The 21,913-nt window shown below is 46.7% G+C and overlaps 3 protein-coding genes across 3 annotated transcripts; all 3 read left to right on the plus strand.

Annotated features, from left to right (window-relative positions):
- Positions 1–3,239: 3,239 nt before the first annotated feature.
- Positions 3,240–10,524, plus strand: PEBP1 (phosphatidylethanolamine binding protein 1). Its single transcript, XM_034405955.3, has 4 exons — positions 3,240–3,511; positions 7,198–7,307; positions 7,518–7,618; positions 9,125–10,524. The coding sequence occupies exons 1-4, from the start codon at positions 3,299–3,301 to the stop codon at positions 9,340–9,342; spliced, it is 642 nt and encodes a 213-aa protein (XP_034261846.2). The 5' UTR covers positions 3,240–3,298; the 3' UTR covers positions 9,343–10,524.
- LOC148111665 (uncharacterized) lies at positions 7,806–8,862 on the plus strand (the record flags this gene model as incomplete). Its single annotated transcript, XM_087880318.1, has 1 exon — positions 7,806–8,862. A coding segment is annotated over one exon (936 nt), but the record flags the coding sequence as incomplete, so codon positions are not given.
- A 1,409-nt stretch (positions 10,525–11,933) lies between the features above and the next one.
- Positions 11,934–20,488, plus strand: CHCHD10 (coiled-coil-helix-coiled-coil-helix domain containing 10). The gene is made up of 4 exons (XM_034405957.3): positions 11,934–12,326; positions 16,854–17,082; positions 18,806–18,956; positions 20,285–20,488. The coding sequence occupies exons 1-4, from the start codon at positions 12,286–12,288 to the stop codon at positions 20,302–20,304; spliced, it is 441 nt and encodes a 146-aa protein (XP_034261848.1). The 5' UTR covers positions 11,934–12,285; the 3' UTR covers positions 20,305–20,488.
- Positions 20,489–21,913: the final 1,425 nt, after the last annotated feature.

Below are 21,913 nucleotides of genomic sequence, written 5' to 3' on the forward strand. Positions count from 1 at the left end.
GGGCAGTGTGGATGGAGAGAGGCGGGGAAACTTCCCCCGTTTCGGAGGCGGAGCGGCTGCGGGCGGGCTCCTTCTTGATTTACCTGGCGCCCGCAGGTGAGTGGGAACTTCCCAGCCACCGGGGACAGGTGGTCCTCGATTTACGGCCACAATGGAGCAACACCCCCCACCCCCCACTGATGTGGCTAAGGGAGACATTTCTTTCAATGCAAGTTAGGACTTTTCTGGCCGCCGTCCCTAAGGGAATCCATTGCCGTTGTTAAGTGAGTAACCCGGTTGTTAAGCGAATCTGGCTTCTCCGTTGAACTTTGCTTGTCAGAAAGTGGCAAAAGGGGGAATCTCACAACTCCGGGGACATTTGCAACCATCCTAAATATGAAGTTGTTGCCAAGAGGCTTAATTTTGATCCCGTGAAAGAAAAGAAAAAAAAGCTTCTGTCGATCAGGCAACTCAGCTTGGATCCTCAGAGGCTTTTAAAAGCATTTTTTCTACAACCTCTGAAGAGGTTGTAGAAAAAAATGCTTTTAAAAGCCTCTGAGGATCCCAGCTGAGCCACGCAATCATCAGAGGCTTTTTTTTTTTTACTTTTAAAAGCATTTTTTCGGCCGAAGAGGTTGTAGAAAAAAATGCTTTTAAAATATATATATATATAAAAGCCTCTGATGATGGCGCGGCTCAGCTGGGCATGGGGGGTGGGGGGTGGGGCAGGGATTTTTGCTACCGGTTCTCTGAACCACCCACCTCCATCGCTACCGGATCGAGTGATCCGGTCCGAACCGGGAGCATTTCACCCCTGCTTTGGACGGTCACTAAATGAATGGTTGTAAGTCGGGTACAGCTGGATCAAGGAGGACCCAGCTGTGAACCTCCGACGAAGTACAAATGCAGAATGACAGAATTGGAAGGGCCCTTGGAGGTCTTCTAGTCCAACCCCCTGCTTGAGCAGAAGTACAACACTTAATGACTGTCATTAAGTGTTGTACCTTATGATTCTTGACAAATGTATCTTGTCTTTTTATGTACACTGAGAGCACATGCACCAAAGACAAATTCCTTGTGTGTCCAATCACACTTGGCCAATAAAGAATTCTATTCTGTTCTGTTCTGTTCTGTTCTGTTCTGTTCTGTTCTATTCTATTCTATTCTATTCTATTCTATTCTATTCTATTCTATTCTATTCTATTCTATTCTATTCCTATTCCATTCTATTCCTTCCTTCTTCCCTTCTCTTTCTATTCTATTCTATTCTATTCTATTCTATTCTATTCTATTCTATTCTATTCTATTCTATTCTATTCTATTCTATTCTATTCTATTCTATTCTATTCTATTCTATTCTATTCTATTCCTATTCCATTCTATTCCTTCCTTCTTCCCTTCTCTTTCTATTCTATTCTATTCTATTCTATTCTATTCTATTCTATTCTATTCTATTCTATTCTATTCTATTCTATTTAAATCTTATTCTATTCTATTCTATTCTATTCTATTCTATTCTATTCTATTCTATTCTATTCTATTCTATGCCTTCCTTCTTCCCTTCTCTTTCTATTCTATTCTCCTTCCCCTTCTCTTCTAATTCTCTTCTCCTTCCCTCTTCCTCTCCTCTTCTCTTCTCCTCTTCTTCTTCTCTTCTCTTCTCCTTCCTTCTTCCCTTCCCTTCATTTCTATTTCTATTTCTATTTCATTCCCTTCCATTCTATTTCTATTCCATTCCATTCCATTCTATTCTTTCCAGCCCCTATGATTTTGTGGGTCCTGAGCCTGCTGAATCCATGACAGGGCAGGGCCAGGTTCCGAATCCATCAGAACCGACTTCTCCTTGCTTATTCTGGAGTCATCCCTCCTGAGTCATTCACCTTTGGTGCAGTGTGCCAAGCTAGAAAATTCTGTTATCTCTGCAGGCATGGCTGCTAATGGTGTGAAGAGAGACACCAGGGGGTGCTGTCTGGGGTCTGAAGGGACCCCACAGCCTTGGGTCCCCACCAGGGTTGGTATTCACTTATCTTCGCTACCGTTTCACACGCTCCAACTCCGAGCATGCGCAGAGTGTCAACAACATGGATAAATGGGACACTATAACGTCGGATAGGTGGGCAGAATGAACCTGATGACGTTAACTAGCTCGGCAGTGAAACACCTTGAAGAAAACAACTAACCTTAGCATTAGGAGCCCTATACTCCCTTCTCCTTCTCGTCTCAGCAAACCCCACTCCCTTCTAACACTGATGATGTTACCTAGTTGGGTAATAAAACATCTACAAGAAAACAACCAAGCTCAGAGACCCCCAAGGCAGTGGTGGGTTTCAAACAATTTTTACTACCTGTTCTGTGGATGTGGCTTGGTGGGCGTGGCAGGGGAAGGTTACTGTAAAATCTCCATTCCCGCCCCACTGCACGGGAAGGATACTGCAAAATCTCCATTCCCGCCCCACTCCTGGGGGAAGGATACTGCAAAATCCCCATTCCCTCCCCACTCCTGGGGGAAGGATATTGCAAAATCTCCATTCCCACCCCACTCCAGGGGAAAGATACTGCAAAATCCCCATTTCCTCCCCACTCCTGGGGGAAGGATAATGCAAAATCCCCATTCCCTCCCCACTCCGGTGGGAAGGATATTGCAAAATTCCCATTCCCTCCCCACTCCTGGGGAAAGGATATTGCAAAATCTCCATTCCCACCCCACTCTTGGGCCAGCCAGAGGTAGTATTTGCCAGTTCTCCCAACTACTCAAAATTTCCACTACCGGTTCTGCAGAACCTGCTGGATTTCACCCCTGGCCCGTATGCTTTTAATCGCTCTAAAAACAGCTTCTCAACTTGAAAATTGAAGAGCCTTGGTAGTACAGTGGTCTAAGGCACCCTGTTGTTAAGCTGGTTATTAAGACCAACTGCCTGCAATTACTGCAGGTTCGAATCTCGCCAGGCTCAAGGTTGACTCAGCCTTCCATCCTTTCTAAGGTAGGTAAATTGAGGACCCAGTTTGTGGGGGCAATAAGCTGACTTTGTATAAATATACAAAAAGGATGAAGGCTATTGCTTAACGCATTGTAAGCCGCCCTGAGTCTCCGGAGAAGGGCGGCATATAAATCAAATTAAAAAAAAATAATGGCTAGGTTACAAATCTCCAGAATGCCCCATGCAAGCATTCCGGGACTTCAACTCCCAGAGGTCCCTTCTTCCGACAGGGCCGAGCCCCTGAGCCCCACCTCGGCCAATAGGAGCCAAGAAAGAGAGGTCCCTCTGCCTGGGATTGGAGGAGCAACCTGCCACTCCGAAGGCTCCCCGCACTGAGCTGGATGAGTCTCGCGCGCTGCGTTTGCTTGGTGCAGCGAGCTGGGAAGAAGGTCTTGGGAGTTCGTCCCTTTGGTGCAACTATGCCGGTAGATTTGAGCGGCTGGGGAGGCTCATTAAACCTCCCCGAGGTGGAAGACAAGCCGATGCAACCTCTGCGGGTCCGCTACGGGACGTTGGAAATCGAGGAGCTCGGTCAAGTGCTTACACCCACCCAGGTAGTAAAGGGGTAGTAAGGGGCCGCCTGCAAGGGGTTGCAAAGTTGCATCGCTTTTCCCCCTCGCCCTTTGCAAAAAGGGACGCCCTTTTCTCGTCCTTCGGCCTGGAATTGAGCTGGGGGCTTTTGCACAATCCCTTCCTTCCCTCCACGCCCTCGAATTTCCACGCACGTTTTTTTTTTCCCCCTTATGCACCGGCGCGGGGCTTCCAAAATCCAGTCTGCAAAAGCGTTTCCGAGCGCCACGCTTGCAACGGTTAAAATTAGGGGACACCCCGCTCCCCCCAATAAAGGAGCTCCGCTTTTGCAGGAGTCGATGCATTATTTGACCTGCATCTGGATCATTTCAGATTTTCTCCGACCCCCCCCAAATTTGCAATCCCGGTATATAGGATCCCGCAGTCTTCCCTTGGTTGCAAACGGCCAACGTGCCACAAATTTGCAACCGGGAGGCAATTTGGACGCCCTTCTCGGGCGACTCGGCTATTTGCAACTTGCAAAGAAATGTGTATTTTTTTTAAAAAAAAAAATGCATGCATCTCAACGTGCATTATGGCCTCCCTAGCTTGGCACGATCCTTAGGAGGCCCGAGAATCCTGCGTGGCTTTTTTGGAAAAAAATAAAATAAAATAAAAGGCACGCGATCGTTTTTAATGCAAACGGTTTGTTTGCAAAATCGTTTTTTTTTTGCTTTTTGTTTTTTTAGCCTGGCCTTAAAATAGAAGAGAGACGAGCAAGGTTGCAAATTTTTTTTTTTTTTTTTAAAAAAGCCCACCCTAAAAATAAAAAAGGCGCCCATTGCCAAGATGGCATCTTCCCAAAAGAGAGGCAGAGACCAGCAGCTTGAAGCGGGTGGGTGGATGGGTGTGAAGGCTACGCGCGTTGCAACACCGAGCCTTGAGCTAAATTGGACGCTAAAGGGAATATTGCAAAATATTGAACTTGCAATGCAAAATCGTTTTGCGTTTGACAGCCGTTTTAAAGTGAAGAAGGTGAATAATAGAATAATAATAATAGAATAAAGGAGCCTTGGTAGTACAGTGGTTTAATGCACCCTGTCATTAACACAGCTGCCTGCAATTTCTGCAGGTTCGAATCTCTCCAAGGCTCAAGGTTGACTCAGCCTTCCATCCTTTCTAAGGTAGGTAAATTGAGGACCCAGTTTGTGGGGGCAATAAACTGACTTTGTATAAATATACAAAAGAATGAAGGCTATTGCTTAACGCATTGTAAGCCGCCCTGAGTCTCCGGAGAAGGGCGGCATATAAATCAAATTTTTTTAAAAAAATGTGAATAATGTGAATGGTATAGGGTCAGCTATATGAACACTGGAGGGACCCTCTTTATTCACATTATTATAAGAAAGAAATGTGCTTGTTCAGAGATTACACTGTCAGCTAAATTCCATTCTTGGCAACATATATCTTCTGAAGGGCCTATCTGTCAAGGATGCAGAGACATCCATCTGAATCAAAAAGTTACTTATTAATCCAAGGCCAGCCATGAATCTATGCATCAGTGATTACAGAAGAGGAGGATGTTTAACTAAGATTATCTCATGTACTATAAATTAATGTAGGAATTAGTAATTAAAAAGTGTCCATTATCATATAACAAATGTATGTTAACCATATATGGAAAACTGCTGTGCCAGCAAAATCCTTTTGTCTTGGATATGTATAAAAGCAGTTGTATCGGAACTCTTCCTTTGTTCAGAATTGCAGATACAAATCTGATTCTGAAACTGCGCAATAAAACTGTCTCTGGCTGACCAAGGAATGTTGTTCAGTCTTCCCTTTCTACAACAGTTTTAGCCTGGGGAGGGGGGCGTATCTGGGTTAGAGGGACCCCACGGTTTAATTTCTAAACCCAAATGGTGGCTTATTTTTTTTTTTTTTAAATTCAACCGGCTTCCACGTTTGCAGATGTCCAGCTTCCCATGTGTTGTCAAATCGACTGCCTTTCGATATAATAATGATTTATCCGGAGGCACGTCAGCTAATTTATGATACTAAAACGTGGAGACAAGGGACGGTTTAAAATCTTAATTTCCTTATATCCCACTGAACACATCAAGAGCCTTGGTGGTGCAGCGGACTAAAGTGCTGTTAAAGTTAGCACTTAGCTTCCAGCTGCCTGCAATTACTGCGAGTTCGAATCTCACCAGGCTCAAGGTTGACTCAGCCTTCCATCCTTTCGAGGTAGGTAAAATGAGGACCAGGATTGTGGGGGCAATAAGCTGACTTTGTATAAAAAAGAACACCGCTTAAGGGGAGCCCCGAAAGCCCTACTAAGCAGGTATATACAAAAGTATGAAGGCTATTGCTTAACGCATTGTAAGCCACCCTGAGTCTCCGGAGAAGGGCGGCATATAAATCGAACCAATAAATAAATAAATAATAACACAGTCCACCCCCTTCACAAAATAAGGTTTTCCAATCTCTATTACTATTCAAGTTAATTCTGTTGAAGAATTGTGGCATCCTTGGTGCTTTCTGAGCTCGGTTGTTTTTTTCCAGACCTTTTATTACCCAACTAGGTAACATCATCAATGCTAGAAGGGAGTTGCGTTTGTGGAGAGGAGGAGGAGGAGGTGGTGGTGGAAGGACTGTGGCATCCTCAGTGCTCTCTGAACTTGGTTTTTTTTTTCTTCCAGACCTTTCCTGACCCAACTAGGTAACATCATCAGTGTTAGGAGGGAGAGGGGGTTGCATGGAAGAGGTGGAGGAGGGCTTGGTGCTCTCTGAGCTTGGTTGTTTTCTTGCAGATGTTTCATTATAGGTAATACCAGTGAACTGATGATGTGGCCTAGCTTGGTAATGAAATGTCTATAAGAAACAACCTTGATGCTCAGAGGGCACCAAGGAGCCCACAGTCTATCCTTTCTCCTTCAACTCTTCCTCCTCCTCCTCCTCATCGCACACCTGACTCCCTTCTAGCACTGATAATGTTACCTAGTTGGGTAATGAAATGTCTGCAAGAAAGCAGAGAGCACCAAGGACCCCACAGTTCAACCCTGAGCTAAAAATATTTTTATCAATTGGGGAATTCTGGGAACAGAAGTCCAAATATCTTAAAAGTATAATATAAAGCAAATTAAAAATTAAAAATAAAATAAAAAAGTGGCTGAGATTGAGAAACTGCTTTTAAGCATCAATTTCCACTTACAGGAACAAGAAATGCCCACTATTATTATTGGTTAATCTTTAGTGAGATTCACAGCCTTTGAGGCTGGTTAATAGCTCAGCAGCTCGAGTCCTAACCAAGGACCTAGGAACTGTTAAGGTATCGTCGGAGGATGTAAGCTGTTCCGAGCAAGGTGGTTTTTTGTAGAGTCAAAATGTTCAAGTCCGGCAAATTTAGAATTTCTAAATAGCGGGGTAGCCCTTTGGGTATTGCTGCTGCTGCTGCTGCTATTATTATTATTATTATTATTATTATTATTATTATTATTATTATTATTATTATTATTATTATTATTATTATTATTATTATTATTATTATTATTATGCCTGTCCGTCATTTGCTGAAAATGCAGGCTGTCTACAGTGGGAGAAAACATTGGTAACTCTTAAACTATAGAGCTGACTTAAGTCATTTCTTCTGCCCTGTCTTTCTTTTGTTTTTTTTCCCCCCTGTTTTAAAAGAGGAGCAATTTTTTTTTAAATTTCTTGTTTATTTGGGCAGGTTAAGAATCGGCCGACCCTGATCGAGTGGGAGAATTGCAGCCCGGATAAATTCTACACTTTGGCTCTTACAGATCCTGATGCACCCAGCAGGAAAACCCCCAAATTCAGGTAAGTGAGTTTGGGAGGGGGGTGCTTGGAAAGTGCAGGGAGACCCCTGTGAAGAGGAGCATTTCTTCGCATGTTGCAAGCTGGGACTTGCAGATGCAGAGACCCAATTCTTTTCTCTTCTCTTCTCTTCTCTTCTCTTCTCTTCTCTTCTCTTCTCTTCTCTTCTCTTCTCTTCTCTTCTCTCTCTCTCTCTCTCTCTCTTTTTTTTAGGGAGTGGCACCACTTTTTGGTGACCAACATGAGAGGAAATGATATCACAAGTGGGCAGGTTTTGTCTGACTATGTTGGATCTGGGCCTCCCAAAGGAACAGGTATGTGGCCAGCAGTTCCCTTTCAAGGCAAAGTTGCTATATGCATTACCTTTCAAAAAGTGGCTACTGAACAAGTATCTCAACTTATAACTAGATAGATAGATAGATAGATAGATAGATAGATAGATAGATAGATAGATAGATAGGAGATGGTTGCATGATAGGAGATGGATGATAGATCCATCCATTCTTCCTCTTGTCCATCCTCTCCTCCCATCCATCCATCCAATTCCCATCCATCCCTCCATACAATCTTCCATCCTCCCATCCATCATCATCCTTTTATCCTTCCTCCCATCTATCAATCCATCCATCCATTCATCCATCCAACCTCCCATCCATCCACCCACCCACCCACCCATCCATCCAATTCCAATCCATCCCATGCAATCTTCCATCCTCCCATCCATCATCCTTTTATCCTTCCTCCCATCAATCTGTCCATCCTTTCATCCAACCACCTTCCATCCACTCGTCATCCATCTATCCATCTCTCCATGCAATTTCCATCCATCCTCTTATCTATCCATCCTCCCATCCATTCATCCAACCTCCCATCCTGCCATCCATCCATCCATCCACTCGCCCATCCAATTCCAATCCATCCCAGGCAAACTTGCATCCCTCCATCCTCCCATCCATCATCCTCTTATCCTTCCTCCCATCTATCAATCCATCCATCCACCCACCTTCCATCCATTCGTCATCCATCCATCCATCTCTCCATGCAATGTTCCATCCATCCTCTTATCTATCCATCCTCCCATCCATTCATCCAACCTCCCATCCTGTCATCCATCCATCCATCCACCACCCATCCAATTCCAATCCATCCCATGCAATCTTCCATCCCTCCATCCTCCCATCCATCATCCTCTTATCCTTCCTCCCATCTATCAATCCATCCATCCACCCACCTTCCATCCATTCGTCATCCATCCATCCATCTCTCCATGCAATGTTCCATCCATCCTCTTATCTATCCATCCTCCCATCCATTCATCCAACCTCCCATCCTGCCATCCATCCATCCATCCATCCACCACCCATCCAATTCCATCCCATGCAATCTTCCATCCATCCTCCCATCCATCATCCTCTTATCCTTCCTCCCATCTATTAATCCATCCATCCTCCCTCCCAGCCATCCACATCCCCTCCTTCCATCCAATTCTAATGCATCCCTCCATCTATCATCATCCTCTTATCCTTCCTCCCATCCATCCATCCATCCATCCATCCATCCATCCATCCATCCATCTATCTCTCCATGCAATCTTCCATCCCTCCTTCCATCATCCATCCTCTTATCCTTCCTCCTATCTATCCATCCTCCCATCCCTCCCTCCTTCCCTTCATTGCCCCTTCCCTCCATCCAATTCATCCTCAAATTGGCATGCATGCTTGACTCCCCAGCAGCTCTAAGGAAGCGGGCAGAGGTCTGGATTGAACCCACTTTAAAAGAGGTTTCTGCTGCTTATTTTTTTTTCTCCCGTGCATTTTCAGGCCTTCATCGCTATGTCTGGCTGGTTTACGAGCAGCCCCAGCAGCTGAGTTGCAACGAGCCCATCCTGAGCAACCGTTCGGGGGACAAACGTGGCAACTTCAAAATAGCGACCTTCCGCAAGAAATACAAGCTGGGTTCCCCCATCGCGGGCACCTGCTACCAAGCCGAGTGGGACGATTACGTGCCCAAACTCTACGAGCAGCTGTCTGGGAAATAAAATCGCCTCTGGTTTCGTGCCCTAGTTCCTCTTCCTTGGAAATTCTCCCCTTAGAATAAATGGCCTGCTTTACTCCGGATGCATTACTGAAAACACATTCCCATTGAATTGGTAACATGCATTAATCTACGTTAATTCATTATATAGCAGCCTTTATGGTTTATGCAACTGGATTATACGTTGCATTGCTACTTTTGAGGAGTTTTGATCCTGAGAATAGAAAACACCCATTTCCTATAACATCTTGATATTATCTGAGCAATTTAGCTGGTTGTGAAGGGGAATTTCTCCTTCCTTGCCTAAAAAAAAGGGGGCACAAGTGCCAAAGATTTGGTGTAGGACACGCCAATCTGCGTTCCTATAGAGTCAGTGGAATGATAACTGCAGTATTTCTAGCGAGCAATGGGATTGTGCAGCTCAATGCATCTGGAAGGTCCCAGAGAAATAGAGAATAGAATAGAATAGAATAATTTTATTTCTATACCGCCCTTCTCCGGAAGGACTCAGGACGGTGTACAGCCTATTAAAAACACAAAGACAACATCAGTTAAAATAGCTTAAAATTATTAAATGAATTCGGCTCAATTTAAAACCCCAGGCATTTAAAACCCAATTTAAAATTGTTATGTTGATAGCCCAGCCTGGCAGAACAACAGGGTCTTGAGTGCACAACGAAATACCTGGAGGTCGGAGATCTTACGCACTTCATAAATTTATGAATATCATAAATTTGGAATATAATAAACATCTCTTACCGTAAGTTTGAGACGGAGCAGGTTCACCGAGGTTTGCAACCAAAGCATCCTGTAAAATCTCTTCCTTCCAGTGATTTTCCATCAAAGAGGAATTTGGCTACGGATCCCACCCAACTCAACAGTTTGTTTAGAGATTTTGGTTATCTCGATGAACTCTGCTGTTAACTGGATATTCTCATGTTTGTTTTAGAAGGCCGGGATGGTTCCAGTTGGATTTCTCTCGTTTTACCGATAACATTTCTGGATATTGTTGTTTTTTTCCCCCTCCCCTCTAAATTGCTGTTAAATAGAGTACATAGCCACCATATTTAGTTATACTTAATTCACTGATATCGTAGCTGCCCATTGAGAAGCGAAAGTATCTGCCTTTATGGATTTGCTTTGCTCTTGTTGAGAAGTTTTCCATTAAAAATGAGGGTTGCCTTCACTTTTTATGCTGTTCCTTAATCCATAGAAGCTGGATTAGCTCTGAATTGTTCCATTCTAAAGCTTGTCTCATTAACCCGAGTTAGGCTTTTGATGGCTTAATCATTCCCTTATAACCCGGTTCTTTTGATTAGCTTAGTGTGTGTACACAGGTAATCCTCGACTTATGCTCACAATGGAGCCCCCAAATTTCTGTTGTTAAGTGAAACATCTGTTAAGTGAATTTTGCCCTATATTAGACCTTTCTTGCCACTGGTTGAACCACTGCAGTTGTTTAGTACCACGGTTAAGTCGCCAAAGGAGATCACATGACCCCAGGACATTGCAACCGTCATAAATACGAGTCTTGCCATGGATCTGAATTTTGATCACACAGGGGCCTTGGAGGTCTTCTAGTCCAACCCCCTGCTTAGGCAGGAAACCCTACAGCACTTCAGACAAATGGTTACTCAATCTCTTCTTAAAAATTCCCAGTATTGGAGCATTCACAACTTCTGGTGGCAAGTTGTTCCACTGATGAATTGTTCCAACTGTCAGGAAATTTCTCCTCAGTTGTAAGTTGCTTCTCTCAGTTTCCACAGAATGACATAGTTGGAAGGGGCCTCAGTTGCTTTCAGGCCTTCTGTTTCCCAGTGAAACCAGGACTGTGGTGTCCAGTTAGGAAAAAAAAAAGTCTCCATTAAATGATAATTTTGTGTTAGGCTTAAGACCAGAAAGTGCAAAAGGAGCCATAGATACACAAATGGTGAAGAGTGGACACTTCACAGTGCCTCAGAAGTAGCCAAAATTCTGTCTCCCCTTTTTAAATTCCTTCCTTTTCCTTTTTTCCTTTCATTTTCTTCCCTTTTTTCCTTCCTTCCTCCCATTTTCCTTACTTCTCTCCCATTTTCTTTTTTCCTTCACTCTTTCCTTCTCTACCTTTTTCCTTTCCATCCTCCCATTTTCCTTCTCCCTCCCATTTCCTTTTTTCCTTCCATTTTCTTTTCCTTCTTTCCTCCATTTTCCTCCCATTTTCCTTACTTCTCTCCCATTTTTTTCCTTCGCTCTTTTCTTCTCTCCCTCCCGTTTTCCTTTTTCCTTTCCATCTTCCCGTTTTCCTTCTCCCTCACATTTCCTTTTTTTCCTCCCATTTTCTCTTCCTTTCCTTCCTTCCTCCATTTTCCCCTCATTTTCCTTACTCCTCTCCCATTTCCTTTTTTCCTTCGCTCTTTCCTTCTCCCTCCCGTTTTCCTTTTTCCTTTCCATCTTCCCGTTTTCCTTCTCCCTCACATTTCCTTTTTTCCTTCCATTTTCTCTTTTCCTTCTTTCCTTCCTCCACACCCTCCCATTTTCCTTTTTTTTTCTTTCATCCTCCCTCCCATTTCCCTTCCTTCCATCCTCTTCGCTTCCCTCTTCTCTTTTTATTGTATTGCAAAATTTGAGTGGAAACGTGTTTTTATTTAAAAAAAAAATCAAAGAAAGAAAACGGCTGGAATGATATTCTCTCACTAAAAGAGTCCCGCGAGAGATCGTCGTTTGGTCGCTCTATCCTTTTCCTAGCTCTCTGCGGCCGAGACGGGCGGGTCGGCGAGCGGAGAGGAGGGGGGGGCAGGAGCTCCTGGTTTGCGCCTGCGCAAAAGAACCTCTCCGAACCTCTTTGAACCACGTGGGGGGTGGGGGGGGTGTTCCAGAACGCGATTGCGTCACAGGGAGTTTCAAGGAGATTCCGGGCGTCTCTTTCGGAGCAGAGAAGCCGGTGCAACCGCAGCCACCGACCTCAACCATGCCCAGGGGCAGCCGGAGCGCGGCGCCTCGCCCGGCCAGGTAGGGGCGTAGGGGAGGGTAGCCCACCTGCCCACCTTTCCAGCTCCCCTCCCCAAAAAGGACACGAGCTTTGCCCCCTCCCACTCTTTCTTCCCCCCCCCCCTCCCTCCCCACCCGGTAGGAGCCCAACGACTCCTCTCCAAGGTCAGAAGGCAGGAGAAGCGCTCTGTGCATGCTCAGGAGAGGCTCGTCTTGGGGGAGGGCAAGGGGGGTCGCGGGTAGGGTCTCGGCCGATTTCAAAAGCTCTTTTTCTCTTGGACTCTTCCCTCCGAGGAAGGGAGACGGGGAGCGCTCTGTGCATGCTCAGGAGCCCCGTCTTGGGGAGGGCAAGGGGGTCGCGGGTGGGGGGGGGGTCAGCCAATTTCAAAAGCTTTTGGGATTCTCTCTCTCTCTCTCTCTCTCTCTCTCTCTCTCTGACTCTTCCCTCCGAGGAAGGGAGACGGGGAGCGCTCTGTGCATGCTCAGGAGCCCCGTCTTGGGGAGGGCAAGGGGGTCGCGGGTAGGGTCTCAGCTTTTGGGGTTCTCCCTCTCTCCCTCTCCCCCCCTCTCCCTCTCTTCCCTCCGAGGAAGGGAGACGGAGAGCGCTCTGTGCATGCTCAGGAGCCCCGTCTTGGGGAGGGCAAGGGGGTCGCGGGTGGGGTCTCAGCTTTTGGGGTTCTCCCTCTCTCCCTCTCCCCCCCCCTCTCTCTCTCTCTTCCCTCCGAGGAAGGGAGACGGAGAGCGCTCTGTGCATGCTCAGGAACCCCATCTTGGGGAGGACGGGGGGCATGTTTAAAAGGCCACGGGTGGGGGTCTCAGCCGATTTCAAAAACTTTTGGGTCTCTCTCTCTCTCTCTCTCTCTCTCGGACTCTTCCCTCTGAGGAAGGGAGATGGGCAGCGCTCTGTGCATGCTCAGGAGAGCCCCGTCTTGGGGAGGAAAAGGGGGTCGCGGGTAGGGTCTCAGCCAGCTTCCAAAGCTTTTGGGGTTCTCTCTCTCTCTCCCTCTCTCTCTCTCTCTCTTGGATTTTTCCCTCCGAGGAAGGGAGACGGGGAGCCCTCTGTGCATGCTCAGGAGCCCCGTCTTGGGGAGGGCAAGGGGGTCGCGGGTAGGGTCTCAGCTTTTCGGGTTCTCCCTCTCTCCCTCTCCCCCCCTCTCTCTCTCTTCCCTCCGAGGAAGGGAGACGGAGAGCGCTCTGTGCATGCTCAGGAGCCCCGTCTTGGGGAGGAGGGAGGGGGCTTTATGTTTAAAAGGCCACTGCTGGGGTCTCAGCCAATTTCAAAAGCTTTTGGGGTTCTCTCTCTCTCTCTCTCCCTCCCTCCCTCCCTCCCTCCCTCCCTCCCTCCCTCCCTCCCTTGGATTCTTCCCTCCGAGGAAGGGAGACTGGCAGCGCTCTGTGCATGCTCAGGAGCCCCGTCTTGGGGAGGACAGGGGGGGGCTTTGTTTAAAAGGCCACGGCTGGGGTCTCAGCCAATTTCAAAAGCTTTTGGGGTTCTCTCTCTCTCTCTCTCTCTCTCTCTCTCGGATTCTTCCCTCCGAGGAAGGGAGACTGGCAGCGCTCTGTGCATGCTCAGGAGCCCCGTCTTGGGGAGGACAGAGGGGGGGGCTTTATGTTTAAAAGGCCACGGCTGGGGTCTCAGCCAATTTCAAAAGCTTTTGGGGTTCTCTCTCTCTCTCTCTCTCTCCCTCCCTCCCTCCCTCCCTCCGAGGAAGGGAGACGGAGAGCGCTCTGTGCGTGCTCAGGAGAGCCCCGTCTTGGGGAGGGCAAGGGGGTCGCGGGTAGGGTCTCAGCCGACTTCAAAAGCTTTTGGGGTTTTCTCTCTCTCTCTCTTGGACTCTTCCCTCCGAGGAAGGGAGACGGGGAGCCCTCTGTGCATGCTCAGGAGCTCTGTCTTTGGGAGGATGGGGGTTGCTTGTATTTAAAAGGCCGCGGGTGGGTCTCGGCTGATTTCAAAAGCTTTTGGGCTTCTCCTTCTCTTTAGAAGGGAGCCTCACGGATTCTTCCCTCCAAGGGAGGGAGACAGGGAGCACTCTGTGTATGCTCAGGAGCCCTGTCTTTCCTAGGACGGGGGTTGCGTTTATATAAAAAAGGCCACGGGTGGGTCTCAGCCGACTTCAAAAGCATTTGGAGTCCTCCCTCTCTCTTGGACTCTTCCCTCCGAGGAGCGGGATAGGGGGAGCACTCTGTGCATGCTCAGGAGTATCTTTTTGGGGTTTTTAGCTTGCTTTATTAGAAAGGTAGAGGTCGTACAGAATTAAGCATTGTAAAAAAAAAAAATGAAAGTTGGACAGACAACTTTAGCCTGACTAGGTTGCTCAATAGCTAAGACGCTGAGCTTGCTGATCAGAAAAGTCGGCAGTTCGGCGGTTCGAATCCCTAGTAGAGGTCTCCTGCGTGAGCAGGGGGGGTTGGACTAGATGACCTCTAAGGTCCCCTTCCAACTCCGTTACGGCTACAGACGAAAAACGCCTGGTGAAAATAGAAGGTAGGACGTTATTGAGGACGTCCTCTGCCTTGAGTAGATCAAATAGCTTTTAAAAAGTGGGATAAAACAATGAGGTTGATTTTCCTTTGGGAAAAAGGCCCTCGTGATTTTTGTTTTCCAAAGAAAGGTTAAAAAAAAAAAAAAGCAACTTAGGCATGTTCAAGAGCGCTTTGATGCTTCAATTAGATCTCGCTTAATTAGATCTCTTCGGGATTCAAACTACGTAGTATCAAGTTCTCTTCTTTTTGCCCCACCTCCAAATAAATCTCATTTTTTTGGCCTCCTGGAAATCCCTCTTTTGCTCATTCCTACTCTGAATAAATGGCATCTCCAGGTCTTAATCTATTTGATATTACATTTTATTTTTACATTTATTTTGTACATATTTTTACAAAAATACATAGTATTTTTCCCTTGGCACACACAGTATGATCTCCTTTCCCTTTTCCTCTACAACAACATCCTTGCGAGGTAGGCTGGGCTCAGGGTGAGAGCATCTGTGGCCGTGTGTGTGTGTGTATGTGTGAGAAGGGGCATGGAACATATTTCTCCTTGCTCATAGTGACAAAAATAAGGTGGCAAAGTCTACTTAAAGCTCCCCAAAGAAGCTTCCAAGCAGACGGATCAGCTTAGAGCTGTTCAGTCTTATTTAAATCCTTTGTGTTTGTGTGTGTGTGTGAGTGAGAGAGAGAGAGACACACACATTGTGGGAAGAAAAGGCCAAGCCTTACCATGTGGGCAGCCAAAGATCTTGGAGATTCGCATCCAGGTCGCAAAGATGCTTTTCCCAAAGGCAACTGAACTTGGGTTTTGGGTTTTTTTTTTCCTCTCTCGAAAACATTTCTCTTCTCATCCAAGAAGCTTCTTCAGTTCTGGAGAACAGAAGCGGAATGCAGAGATTAGTAACCGAATAACGAAATAAGATCAACAAAATAGAAATAGATACAGTTATATAGACACATATAAGAATATATACCGTAAGCAATAGTAATATTGGACTGTATGTGATTATAGATTAAAACATATAGAGATAAATGTATAGAGTGTTATGGTACAACTATGAAAATAATGGTTATAACTGTGACACGGGTGAAATCCAGCAGGTTCTGACAGGTTCTGGAGAACCGGTAGCGGAAATTTTGAGCAGTTCGGAGAACCGGTAGCGGAAATTTTGAGTAGTTTGGAGAACCGGCAAATACCACCTCTGGCTGGCCCCAGAGTGGGGTGGGAATGGAGGTTTTGCAATATCCTTCCCCCAGGAGTGGGGAGGGAATGGGGATTTTGCAGTATCCTTCCCCTGGAGTGGGGAGGGAATGGGGATTTTGCAGTATCCTTCCCCTGGAGTGAGGTGGGAATGGAGATTTTGCAATGCCCTTCCCCTGCCACGCCCACTAAGCCACGCCCACAGAACCGGTAGGGGAAAATTTTGGATTTCACCCCTGCTATGACGTACAACATTATGTATTTAAAAAAGACCATATTGTATGACGACGAGAATAATGGTTATACTCAGGTGTATAATACTATAATGTATAATAACCTCTCTTTTAAACTGTTTTTTAAAACTTCCAGATCTATTCTGATTCTGATTCAATCAGCAGGGAGATGGTGAATTTTTAGTCCTTCCTTAGCCATGAAAGCTGATTGGGTGACCTTGGGCTAATCAGCAGGAGACTGTGAATTCTAGTTCCATCTTAGCCATCAAAGCCAGCTGGGCGACTTTGGACCAGTCTCTCTCTTTCAGCCGAATCCACCTCACAGGGTTGTTGTTGTTGTGGGGGAAAATAGGAGGAGGAACATCTGTCGGATATGTTTGCCCCCTTGAATTATTTGTCAAAACAATCCAAAGCAGTTGTTTATTACATTAAATAAAATAAAATAAAATAAAATAAAATAAAATAAAATAAAATAAAATAAAATAAAATAAAATAAAATAAAATAATAAAATAAAATAATAAAATAAAATAAAATAATAAAATAAAATAAAATAAAATAATAATAAAATAAAATAAAGGCTACAAAAACTCACCTCCTCCCTTTTTCTCTCTCTCTCTCCATCCCAGCAATGCAGTAGCTTCTCATGCTCCCCCTCCTGCTCATCCTCCTCCTTCCGCCATGGCCGCCCCGACTCAGCCTCAACAACCTGGCTTGATGGCCCAGATGGCTACCACAGCAGCAGGGGTGGCCGTGGGCTCCGCCGTGGGCCACGTGGTCGGAGGCGCTCTCACGGGGGCGTTCAGTGGCGACAGCAGCTCCTCCCAGCCCGCCAAAGCGGCTAGCAGTCCTGTCCAGGTGAGTCTCAAATTGGAGAAACCCTGGGGCCCCGTTCCCACAACACGCGTTAACGGAGTCAGGTCTGCCAGTGATCTTCCCGCAACATGAAGTCATTGAGTAGCGTTGGGGGAAATCGGCTTCGGGGGATCGTCCAAGTGGGAATTGTAGGAAAGGAGGAAGGGGGACATTGGGAAGGTGGTTCTCGTGGTGGAGATGCTGGACCTGAACTGGGGAGTCTCAGAGAAAGTCGTTGGGGGACCTTGAGTTAGTTCAGCGGAAGAGCCAGCTGTCGGGGTCCCCCCAAGTAACACAACCCCAAACGAAAGAACTCCGAGGCACGAGGTCTCCTCAAAGAACAGGTAAAGGTTCCCCTCGCATATATGTGCTAGTCGTTCCCGGCTCTAGGGGGCGGTGCTCATCGCCATTTCAAAGCCGAAGAGCCAGCGCTGTCCGAAGACGTCTCCATGGTCATGTGGCCGGCATGACTAAGACGCTGAGCTTGTCGATTGAAAGGTCGGCAGTTCAGTGGTTCGAACCCCGATTGCCGCGTGACAGGGTGAGCTCCCGTGACTTGTCCCAGCTTCTGCCAACCTAGCAGTTTGAAAGCAGGTAAAAAATGCAAGTAGGAAAATAGGGACCACCTTTGGTGGGAAAGTAACAGCGTTCCGTGCGCCTTTGGCGTTGAGTCATGCCGGCCACGTGACCACGGAGACGTCTTTGGACAGCGCTGGCTCTTCGGCTTTGAAACGGAGATGAGCACCGCCCCCCTAGAGTCAGGAATGACTAGCACATATGTGCAAGGGGAACCTTTACCTTTACCTTTAGTTTAATGAAGAGAAGGCTTAGGAGGAGACATGATAGCAGTCTTCCAATATCTCAGTGGTTGCCCCAAAGAAGAGGGAGTCAAACTATTCTCCAAAGCACCTGAAGGCAGGACAAGAAGCAACGGGTGGAAACTAATCAAGGAGAGAAGCAACTTAGAACTAAGGAGAAATTTCCTGACAGTTAGAACAATTAATCAGTGGAACAACTTGCCACCAGAAGTTGTGGATGCTCCAACACTGGAAGTTTTTAAAAAGAGATTGGACAACAATTTGTCTGAAGTGTTGTAGGGTTTCCTGCCTAAGCAGGGGGTTGGACTAGAAGACCTCCAAGGTCCCTTCCAACTCTGTTATTCTATTCTATTCTTCTATTTATACATTTTTCTTTTCTTTTTTTTTCTTTTTTTTTTTTTAATTTGATTTATATGCCGCCCTTCTCCGGAGACTCAGGGCGGCTTACAATGTGCTCAGCAATAGCCTTCATCCTTTTGTATATTTATACAAAGTCAGCTTATTGCCCCCACAAACTGGGTCCTCATTTCACCTACCTTAGAAAGGATGGAAGGCTGAGTCAACCTTGAGCCTTGGCGAGATTCGAACCTGCAGTAATTGCGGGCAGCTGATCTTAATAACCAGCTTAATAACAGAGTGCCTTAGACCACTGTACTACCAAGGCTCTTTAACATACACAAGTGCTTAATGTATTCTCCGGGTCAATTTGCATATACATAATGATGTTTTCCAGTTTCTAATTTCTACCTCCGTTATCCAACCATTGATAAAACAAACCCCATGTTAAAAAAAATATTCCGTATCTTCTTTAATTTTTTATCTTTAATGTCAACCTATCCATTTCTGCACCGTCTAGTATTTTTTTTTTTAATGGCCTTTTCTTCTATCTCTTCCTTGGCTGCCTCTAGGAGACCAGGCAGATACCAACCCACCAGCCATCTCAGTATGGACCTTGCCTCTACGAGATGAGGCAGTTCCTGGATTGTGCGACTAACCAGAGTGACCTGACCTTGTGCGAGGGCTTCAACGAAGCCTTGAAGCAGTGCAAGCAAGCTAGCGGTGCGTATTACCCACGGCGAAGGTCGGAAGGAGTCTGGTTGCCCCACGACTTATGAAAAAGGGGTTAGCTTTGGGGAGCTGCATCTCACTTTGTCAGAGGCCCGAAGCTGTTAGATGGATGGAGGATTTCAATTACCGTATTTTTCGGAGTATAAGACACACTCCCCCCCCCCAAAAAAAGAGGGTGAAAATTTGGGTGTGCCTTATACGCCGAATGTAGCCCCACCCGCCGGCCCCTACCCTTTGGCCTCTGCCTCCCAGCAATTTGCCTCCTTGCAGCAAACAGCCCGTTTCAGCTTCAGCACAACCTGATTAGCACAAGCAGCTGATTGTCGGTTGGATTGGCCTCCGGACCATCAGCTGTTTCAGGCTGCAGGGATTGCCATTGCCACACGCCCCATTTGCTGCAAGGAGGCACATTGCTGAGAGGCAAAGGCAGATTTTTTTTTCTTGTGCTAATCGGGATGTGCTGAAACTGAAACTGAAACAGGCTGTTTGCTGCAAGGAGGCACATTGCTGGGAGGCAGAGGCAATTTTTTTTCTTGTGCTAATCAGGCTATCCCTTCCTTCCTTCCTTCCTTCCTTCCTTCCTTCCTTCCTTCCTTCCTTCCTTCCTTCCTTCCTTCCTTCCTTCCTTCCTTCCTTCCTTCCTTCCTTCCCCTAATCCTAACCTTAACCCTTCCTTCCCCTTCTTTTCCTTTTTTCCTTCCTTCCTTCCTTCCCTCCCTCCCTTCTTCCTTCCTTCCTCCCTCCCTAACCCTAACCCTAACCCTAACCCTTCCTTCCCCTTCTCCTTCCTTCCTTCCATCCTTCCTTCCCTTCCCTTCCCTTCCCTTCCCTTCCCTCCTTCCTTCCTTCCTTCCCTCCCCTTCTTTTCCATCTTTCCTTCCTTCCTTCCTTCCCCTTCTCCTTCCTTCCTTCCTTCCTTCATAACCCTAACCCTTCCTTCCTTCCCCTTCTCCTTCCTTCCTTCCTTCCTTCATAACCCTAACCCTTCCTTCCTTCCCCTTCTCCTTCCTTCCTTCCTTCCTTCATAACCCTAACCCTTCCTTCCTTCCCCTTCTCCTTCCTTCCTTCCTTCCCCTTCTTTTCCATCTTTCCTTCCTTCCTTCCTTCCTTCCTTCCTTCCTCCCTCCCTCCCTCCCTCCCTCCTTCCCTCCCTCCCATCTGAAACGTTAGAACTCTGCTTGAGAGGGCAGACGTTCCATCCTCATTCCCTGTCCGTCCTTGGGTGCAATTCAGGGCCCTGTTCAGCCAGTGCGTCTCCATCGCTTTTGTGAAAACCTCTTGCAGGTTGACGTCAACTTGTCACGTCTTTCCTTTCGCAGGCGTGGCTTCCCTTTTGTGAAGAAATGAAGGAAGGTCAACACCGAGCCACAAAGGGGACAAGAGAATTAGCAGAGAACCTGGCCGGCTCAATCTGGTTTTCTCAGTTGTAGAATTATAAGCAAAGGAAGGATTTAAACGCAAAGGGCAAATTGATTTTTGTACAGAGGAAAGTCAAATAAAAGCAGATGGTTTATTTAAAACTAGCACCTGAGTCTCTGTTTCTGTTTCTTCAAGTCCATGTCAGTGGTGGGTTTCTTGATGTCACTCGTGTCAGGGGCGCCTGTGGTTGGCCCGAGCACTCTGCCCAGGGTGGTATTCACTTCCCTAAGATAAAGGTAAAGGTTCCCCTCGCACATATGTGCTAGTCATTCCTGACTCTAGGGGGCAGGTGCTCATCTCTATTTCAAAGCCGAAGAGCCAGCGTTGTCCAAAGATATCTCCGTGGTCATGTGGACGGCATGACTCAACGCTAAAGGCACATGGAACGCTGTTCCCTTCCCACCAAAGGGGGTCCCTATTTTTCTACTTGCATTTTTTTTACGTGCTTTCGAACTGCTAGGTTGGCAGAAGCTGGGACAAGTCACAGGAGCTCCCCCTGTTACGCGGCACTAGGGATTCGAACCGCTGAACTGCCGACTTTTCGATCGACAATCTCAATGTCTTAGCCACTGAGCCACTTCGTCCCTCTACATATATAATACACATATGCAATACAGAAACCGTCCTTCGAACATGGTAGATTTATTCTGGACACATGCGGCCATCCCAAGCTCTGTTTTCGCTGGCAAAGGCGCTGCGGGCCGGTCCTTCGCTGTTTCCAGGGTGACCCCATGGGTCAGATCTAAACATCCTGCGGGCCTTGAGTTTTGACACCCTTGGTCTAGCACAATCCAGCAGAGAGCACTTCCTGCCATCCTCCTTTTCCAAGTTTGCAAGATGCGGGAATTGAAGAAGTGGGATATTGACCAACTCCATAATTAAGAATGTGGCAGTAACGGAACTTAAGAGAAGAGCGATGCACTTTGATCCATGGGTTGGAAGTTCTCAGCTTCTCAAGTACGTATCGTATTTTTCGGAGTATAAGACGCACTTTCCCCCCCCCCCAAAAGAGGGTGAAAATTTGGGCGTGTCTTATACACCGAATGTAGCCCCAGCCACACACCGGCCCCCACCCTTTGGCCTCTGCCTCCCAGCAATTTACCTCCTTACAGCAAACAGCCCGCTTCAGCTACAACACAACCTGATTAGCACAAGCAGCTGATTGTCAGTTGGATCAGCCTCCTGACCCTCAGCTGTTTCAGGCTGGAGGGATTGCCACTGCCTATTGCCGCACGCCCCATTTGCTGCAAGGAGGCAAATTGCTGGGAGGCAGAAGCAGATTTTTTTCCTCCCCGAAAAAGATAGGTGCATCTTATAGTCTGGAGCGTCTTATACTCCATAAAATACGGTATTTACTATTGGGGAAGAGAATGTCGTTGTTGGTAGGACCAAGAAGAACCGACGGTTGGACTCATTCCAGCCTCGAAAGAGTCCTGCATTGTTATTTTTCGGTTGGTAAATGCTGGACGACTTCAGATGTGGGAGATAACAGTGCGTGGATGGAAGGGAGGGAAGGGAGGTGGAGAGAT

This window comes from Pantherophis guttatus, chromosome 17 (genome assembly GCF_059756535.1).
Source record: "Pantherophis guttatus breed Tessera chromosome 17, ASM5975653v1, whole genome shotgun sequence".
NCBI lineage: Eukaryota > Metazoa > Chordata > Lepidosauria > Squamata > Colubridae > Pantherophis > Pantherophis guttatus.

Excerpts from the sequence above, each read along its gene's own strand:
- PEBP1 (XM_034405955.3), top strand. The coding sequence starts at position 3,299 with ATGAGTCTCGCGCGCTGCGTTTGCTTGGTGCAGCGAGCTGGGAAGAAG. Across the intron at positions 7,308-7,517 it reads AGGAAAACCCCCAAATTCAG|GGAGTGGCACCACTTTTTGG; the intron begins GTAAGTGAGTTT and ends TCTTTTTTTTAG. Across the intron at positions 7,619-9,124 it reads TGGGCCTCCCAAAGGAACAG|GCCTTCATCGCTATGTCTGG; the intron begins GTATGTGGCCAG and ends GTGCATTTTCAG.
- CHCHD10 (XM_034405957.3), top strand. The coding sequence starts at position 12,286 with ATGCCCAGGGGCAGCCGGAGCGCGGCGCCTCGCCCGGCCAG. Across the intron at positions 12,327-16,853 it reads GCGGCGCCTCGCCCGGCCAG|CAATGCAGTAGCTTCTCATG; the intron begins GTAGGGGCGTAG and ends TCTCCATCCCAG. Across the intron at positions 17,083-18,805 it reads CGGCTAGCAGTCCTGTCCAG|GAGACCAGGCAGATACCAAC; the intron begins GTGAGTCTCAAA and ends GGCTGCCTCTAG.